Source organism: Coffea eugenioides, chromosome 4, assembly GCF_003713205.1.
Source record: "Coffea eugenioides isolate CCC68of chromosome 4, Ceug_1.0, whole genome shotgun sequence".
Taxonomy (NCBI): Eukaryota; Viridiplantae; Streptophyta; class Magnoliopsida; order Gentianales; family Rubiaceae; genus Coffea; species Coffea eugenioides.
In genome coordinates, this window is record NC_040038.1 from 41124940 (window position 1) to 41132058 (window position 7119).

At 34.7% G+C, this 7119-nt stretch overlaps 2 protein-coding genes across 2 annotated transcripts; one reads left to right on the forward strand and one right to left on the reverse strand.

The window, feature by feature from the left end:
• Positions 1 to 309: 309 nt before the first annotated feature.
• LOC113767881 lies at positions 310 to 1614 on the forward strand. The gene is made up of 3 exons (XM_027312084.1): positions 310 to 500; positions 615 to 676; positions 1056 to 1614. The coding sequence occupies exons 1-3, from the start codon at positions 413 to 415 to the stop codon at positions 1176 to 1178; spliced, it is 273 nt and encodes a 90-aa protein (XP_027167885.1). The 5' UTR covers positions 310 to 412; the 3' UTR covers positions 1179 to 1614.
• Positions 1615 to 3670: 2056 nt separating this feature from the next.
• On the reverse strand, positions 3671 to 6323 carry LOC113769366 (GDSL esterase/lipase At1g74460). Its single transcript, XM_027313822.1, has 5 exons — positions 6086 to 6323; positions 5776 to 5906; positions 5343 to 5585; positions 4787 to 5036; positions 3671 to 3904 (listed from the first exon to the last, which is right to left on the reverse strand). The coding sequence occupies exons 1-5, from the start codon at positions 6321 to 6323 to the stop codon at positions 3678 to 3680; spliced, it is 1089 nt and encodes a 362-aa protein (XP_027169623.1). The 3' UTR covers positions 3671 to 3677.
• Between the last annotated feature and the right edge of the window lie 796 nt (positions 6324 to 7119).

The window sequence follows — 7119 nt, forward strand, 5'->3', positions numbered from 1 at the left end:
CTCAGCAGCACATCAACAAGCCATTTTTGTTACCCATTTTGACTTAATATAATTGTCATCATGCCCTCCACTTAAAGTCAAAAAGCCCAATTTCCCTCACACAACAGTTGTTCAAATCTTCACATGCAAAAAGGAAAAGGAAAAGATATGTGAAGATCATCAAAACCGCGTTGTGCAAATATAAGCCCTCCACAAGATTTTTGTGTGTGTTGCTATTACACCTTTTTGACTTGTGGTGATTTGATTGCCTCAACCAAACATCACCATACAAAACACCCACACCACCATCGTATATATTGCTCATTTGTCCACAATCAGAATGTATAAAATGAAGCACCACTAAGCCTTATTATTACCCCAACCAAGAAAACATACAGAAAAATTGGGATAAAGGAAAGAGTTTTGTCTGGAAATGGCAGGCAGTTTTCTTCTTCGCTTACTAGTGCTTCTTCTTTGTGTTTCTCAGCTCATCTGCTTCATGAATGCTGTACCAGTTACTAGTAAGTAATCGTACTTGTTTTTCTTAACTTGTTTCTGGCTTTAAAATCATTCAGTTTTGCTCTTTCTCCTCATTATACAGCTAAAACTCAGCTACCCAAAATTGTTGATTTCAGGAATAACGAGTTTGCAGCATAAATTTCAAGGTTTTGATCAAGTCTCAGAATATAACAACATGGTAACTTTATTTTCATGCTTTTTCAATCTGTTGATAATTTGTAAGAAAAGTATGATCGTATGTGCAAAAGCATCTACTATCTTATTGGACTCCCTGTCTTAGAGTCCACCTTTTTCCTATACCATACGAGCCAAAACCTAAATAAAATACCTGAACTAAATACAGTGAAGTTTACTTGTGTTGCATGCTTGGGTTCTTTTCTTTTTCTGCTTTTTTTTTTTTTTTGATATTATATACTCGGCATTTATGAAGCCTAGAGAAAAAGATTTGGGAAGTTTATTTGCATTCATTCTTTTGTTTTTTGTTTTTTGTTTTTTGTTTTTTGGATGTTCTAGATAGTACTCTGGGATTGACACAGTTTTTCTCTTGAATTACTCAGGAAATTGTAGAAAAGAACAGCTTGAATTTGGAGACGATCGGCAGGAGTAGAATGGATCTTGAGCTGAATGATTATCCTGGATCTGGGGCCAATAATCGCCATACACCGAGGCCACAGAATTAGGGAGATGCTCCAAGATTTCTATTTGAAAAAGTTGGCATCATTGAAGAGTCCGTGGGCAATCCCTTTCTAGGCAACCAGAACCAGTGAAAGCAGAGTGAACAGCCCTGATTGCTAGATATATATTCTCGTTATCATTAGTGTTTAGCAAAGTTGTGACCTGTAGTATGATTTTCTCCCCAGCTATGGTAACAGCACATAATCGTAGGTAGATTAGGATATGTTCTTTTTACTCAAAACTAGGAAATGAGGGGTGATGCTAGAATTTAGAAGTGTGAATTTTGAGTGTATCAAGGTGGGAATAAAAAGCAGGAGAATAATGGGAGTCAAATTTAGATATATGTCTTATGTTTAGTCTAATGATATTAATACTTGACAACTTTACTTCTTGACTCTTTCTCATGTTTCGTAGTGTACATACCATACTTTTGGGCTTTTATATTTCCTTTTGGCCAGGCAGAATGGAGGAGTCAGTGTTTGATTAATCCATCCCCACTGCATAGGCCTTAAAACAGAGTTGAAGTTGCATTTTGTTCATCTAATGTAACATAATTTCGTTTGCATTCTGGAGTTTCTCATTATTAAAGTATTCTTATTCTAGAATTTTCAAACACTTTTTACAATTGCCTTTTTATCTCATAAGAATATTTATATTAAAAAAAAAGTGCTGCAATATATTTTTTTAAAAGCACCCCAAGAACAACTGGCCAAATAAAACTATTTTAAAAAAAAAAAGTGGAAATAGATATGGTATGCTCCACTTTAATAGTTTTGGATCTTTAATTTTGATTTTGCTAATGGCATGGGCCGCCAAACACTTGATTAATAGATGTACACTTGTTCATCTTCCATATGCATTAACCCTTTTTTCACCATCCAAGAAGTACAAGCATCACTAGCAGCCTTTTTGGTGAAATTTTTAATTGAGGAGTTGGTGTTAGACAGCCAAAAAGTTGTTAATCTATATGGTTGTTTAAGGTATGCATATAAAGTTAGGTAAACCACTGCTTTAAGTAGAAGGTCTAGTAGAAGTAAATATCTAGATCAAACTGGAGATTAGTTTATCTTCAGTGGAGACAGTGGAGTTTGAAGAAGTAGACATCCACTTATTTCTATGGCTTTCATTTGTTAGATGCATTCTTGTATGGTCCAAGAAAATGGAAGGAATAGAATTTATCAGCTAAGGAGTCGTGAGACCACACAATATGCCCTTGGATGTTGTAAAACAAGATACCATGTCAAGCCATTAATCATTTTTAAAAATCCTGCAATTATATGCATAAAATATCTAAAATTCAATTTTGTCCCTTGTGTGGAGTGGAGGTTAGGCCTTGATATAAACTAGTTGCGATATGTTATAAGAAAATTTTATGCTATTAGGATGTTTCATGCTCTTGAGTATACATTTTTAATGCTAATTTCTCTTTGCACCCTCACAAAGTACATGCAACAATCAATGCTTTGCGATCAGACAAAATATTACATCCTAATTCATTAGCAAACCTAGTAACATTGAGCAAGATTAACTTCGTGATTTTTCCTAACAAACTTGTGGTATCAAGAATTAGCTTTTTTGCTGGTCAGGAATAAAGAACTTGATGATTATGGTCCAGAATATGGTGTCTATATCTTGTAATTTGCATAATATCTGATTAAGACTTTAATTAATAAATAACATCTTCAAGGTTTCATGACCATACAATTATATTATTGCATGTACATGTAATGATTAGAATGTCGTGCATATGTTGTGGACAATTTCATACATCTCGATAAACTTATGAACAGCTACCACATATTGGGGTTAAAAGTACCATGTTGTGCTTTGAGAAAATGCTTTACAAGAGATAGTTAGAAAATGCACCCAAAAATCTTGCACGCATCTTTTTGACATAAAGCTATGGATTAATTGCAAATTTTGTAACCTATATTGTGTTCCCACAAATTTTCTTCGAGTCCAAAATCTGCTATGAGAAAATTAAAGTTGTTTAATGATCAACGGTCTCTACTGCTCATTTTTGTATGCTCATTTAGATTCTAAAAGTTCTTATTGTCCTTTTGCCTTAATAAAAATTGAATTTACCTACAAAAACAACTGTAAAATCATGAGATATGTTTAAACGATAGATACAAAAATATGAATTTCTAAAATTAAGGAGGCGCGTTATTATTTAATTCATATTTGCTGTATAAGCTGTAAACCGTTTAGAATAGAATTTTTTGTAAAAATTAACACGAAGCAAATTCGTCCTTGTTCGTGCAGGTATTCATTTTTTTTCTTCTTATAACATGTACGTAAAAGTTAAAAGGAACCTATTCACAAGCTCCTTTAGTGCTTACTAAGTTTCAAAAAAAAAAATGTTGAACAATCATTATTTACACTGAACTTCTTAGTCACACGTAAAATTTTCAACAATTATGTATAGAGTCATGTAAATGTTCGCAGTACTAGATTTAAAAAAAAAAAAAAAACTAGAGGGGAAGAAGTGCAAAAATGTATTCCTAGCGTGATGAGGATGGTGGCATGGCTGGTGATGAAGCTTGAGTCAAGAATGGGAGCTTTTTGAGGAGCTCATTGGCGATCAGCTCATTAGCGGCGTCTGAGGGGTGGTACTCATCCCAGAACACGTACTTGCTCCGGTCCTTGCACAATGATGATACCGGAATACATGTTAGAGCTGGTCGGATTTTCCCAAATGAGCAGCATGGCGAGTCAGAGTTCGAAAACCCTGAAAATTGATTGAATATTAGCACTACTAATTGAGTTTAAGTCATTTTAAAGTAAAAGGGATGAGTTGTTTTTGGATCACATTACACTATGATGGCCTTGTTTGCAATATACCTCATGCTTAGGGACAGACAAGATCATGATGGAGTATTACTACTACTTTTATTACATTATCATCATTCAAGAATTGTGTGTGTGTGTGTGTGTTTTTTTTTTTCTTTTAATATTGCTCAATGCAAATGATGCATTTGGCTTTCACTGCATAGGTGTAAAGTGGTTACTTCTAGATTAGCTCGAATTGAAGTTTGAATTGGTGTAGGAATCATCAATTGTAAGCATAACTATTTACATCTTGCAATCTAGGATATGGAGTTCATTCATTTTGGCTTTTGACTTCATGAATGTATATATAGGAGTATTTGATTTTGACAACACTGGTTGATATGCTAAATTCTTTTCATATTATAAGACACGAATTATTGGAAGACACACACAAGCTATATTGATTTTGTTGGTTTATTTCCTACATATCATTTGAGTGTAAGTGAGAAGAATTTCCTACATATACATGCTAGTAATAAATTTGTAGAAATCAAACTACACCATTTGTTGCTGTGCACAAAAATTGAAGAGCTAAACCGAATCAACGCTCAAAAGTTTCATATTAAATTTACCGTCAAAAAGATAATGTGCTATGCATGTAGACCCGTAGGTGTATATATTGACAGTGTAAGAAAAATTAATCCTTATTCTTATTTTAAAAAAAAAAAGACCAGATTTTAACATAAGAACAAAAGCATAAACATGATGTGATCATGTGATATTCCCTTTTTACCTGTTCAATATTTCCCAAACATAAGCTAAATTTAACAAGTTAACTTACCATTTTTAGATGGATTACTTATGACTTCGTTGACAACATCATAAGCATCTCCAAAATGATAGGTCGCATTTGGAAGGCTGTTGGACAAATCTGCAACAAGCTTGCCTGCTTGTTGGTTGAAGCTTTGGGCCAATTTGTTTGTCCTGTCCTGGCATTCACCAGACGAACTCAAAACCCTTTGGAGTGGGATGCAACCCATTGGTCCCAGTCCAAACACCATCACTTTCCTTGCCCCTAAGCCGTGCAGAAGCTACAATTTGACAAAAGGAAAAATACATAAAAAAAAAAAAAGATCAACAAAATTGTACAACTGCTTGAATGATCAATAATGGAGCTGCTGGAACTTGGAGCTATATATGCAATTTATGCTTGTGTAACATATACATATGAAGTATGGTATATGTATTAGCTATTTTTATTGATTAAACGCTTTAAAAACGTAAACCTCTCTTTGAACTAAAACAGATCTGAATGCATACCACATATATAAAAGAATAATTTAGTAGGAATGCTATCGTGTTAACTTCTTATAATTGAGGAGTTATCGATGAATTACCGTAAGTTGATCTCGAAATGTACGCATCAAATACTGAACAAAAGTTTTGTCATTGTAAGTAGAGGCATCGTTGTAAATTATTGGCATCAAGTAGTTGTTGATGAAGTCATTGCTTCCCAAAGCTACCACATAAACAGCATCCTGGAAAAACTTTTCAGCTGCAGTGTCGCCAAGTTTGGCCCTTATCAGTTCTTGTGTTCCTTGAAACAACTCGATTTGTTTGTAGAAGCAAATTCTCTGGATCTGAATTTTGTGATTGTCCAATATATTTTAGTTTAGTAGGTACTACTTACAAGATACAAAGAGACAAACAAAAATGACCGAGAAAGCAATACCAAGAAAGAAAAAAAAAAGGAGGTGGATTATTTTTATTAGATAGAGTTGTGTCAGAAAAAAAAAAAAGTATCATTTTACTCAATTTTTTTGAACTTACAAACAAAGAACCCGTCTCATTCAGAATCCCACCACCTCCAGAGGCATAATTCACTCCACTGTCTAAGATAACATCTTCAGTTAATGATTGATCCATGAATGCAGGAGGCCTTGGAAGTCCCATCTTATCGCCTGAAATTCACAAAACCATCCTCAAGACTCCAAACCAAATCATAGTAAACATCCAAAACAAAAGCACAAAATTGTTCATTCCAGCTCAGGACAAGGGCTAAAACGGCTGATTATCGCTAATCTTACCACAATAACGTTAAAAGATTGAATAAAAAGGAGTTAGAACTTCGAAGTTTTACCTACTATATCTGCAACCGTTCTGCCATTAGAGAACCTCCCATTAGGCAGCCCGCTGTCCATATCAATACCATACCAGGGAAGGTTTGCCTTAGCAAGGCTCTTGGATAGAAAGTTGTTGTTGCCCACATCCGAAAGGGAGTCCCCAAAGATGAATTGCACAGCTTTGCAGTCATATCCTTTGAAAAAGACAACTTGAAGAAGAATTAGAGATGCCAGAAATGCTACGTACAACTTCATATTGTTGCATGAACTTTTTGGTTTTTTAAGGCCGAGCAAGAAATGCTGCGTACAACTTCGCAATTAAAAGTAGTGGAAATTATAGTCAACAAAAAAGAGGGTTCAACTGGGAAAGTGGTGAGGATCAATATTTGGTGGAAAGGGAATGTTTTGAGGGCAAGAATGGGAGATGGGTAGAGATAGTTTGATGAACCAACACAAGAGCTTAAAGATTCCAACCTAAATTCATCTACCTGCCTTCTGTTACAACGGCGGGAATCTAACGGGCCTGAATTTCAACAGTTGCAGTACTAGAATTCCTGGGCCGTTAGATTATATATGCAGTTGCAACTCCCAAGTATTAGTAGTTAATTGCTATTTTGAAGATAGAGTTTTTGAAGGCCGTTGCGTAAGTTCACCTAATATTAGATTGTCATTTTCGATAGATTGTGGACTCTTCTATCCTCTTCTGCGAAGTTTGGACTTTGGACTGTTCTTATAAGCATAAAACTTAAGAAAAAAAAATAGACATTTTCAATCAGTTCGGGTATGAAAATGTTGAATATAGGCCAACTAGATTTTAATGCAGTAAACGGAGGGCAGATTTAGAAACTAAATTAACCTAGCTTTGCTGAATTTTAGATCTAAAAGGAAATCTAATGCAACTACGAAGTTTGTCACTCTTGGCAACAAATTTTTCCTTTATAAATTAGTCTTACCCTTGCTCACATTTTGAAACGAAAGAGAGGCACAAGTTTTTGTGGGATAGATTTGTTATTCGAGTTAGCTACTTCATGTGTATCCCAACAAGAAAACT

Bases quoted from the DNA above. Each gene is read 5' to 3' on its own strand.
- LOC113767881 (XM_027312084.1), top strand. From the start codon at position 413: ATGGCAGGCAGTTTTCTTCTTCGCTTACTAGTGCTTCTTCTTTGTGTT. The intron at 501-614 runs GTAAGTAATCGT...TGTTGATTTCAG, and splicing joins GAATGCTGTACCAGTTACTA to GAATAACGAGTTTGCAGCAT. The intron at 677-1,055 runs GTAACTTTATTT...TGAATTACTCAG, and splicing joins TCTCAGAATATAACAACATG to GAAATTGTAGAAAAGAACAG.
- LOC113769366 (XM_027313822.1), bottom strand. From the start codon at position 6,323: ATGAAGTTGTACGTAGCATTTCTGGCATCTCTAATTCTTCTTCAAGTT. The intron at 5,586-5,775 runs GTAAGTTCAAAA...CACAAAATTCAG, and splicing joins ATGAGACGGGTTCTTTGTTT to ATCCAGAGAATTTGCTTCTA. The intron at 5,037-5,342 runs GTAATTCATCGA...GTCAAATTGTAG, and splicing joins CATTTCGAGATCAACTTACG to CTTCTGCACGGCTTAGGGGC.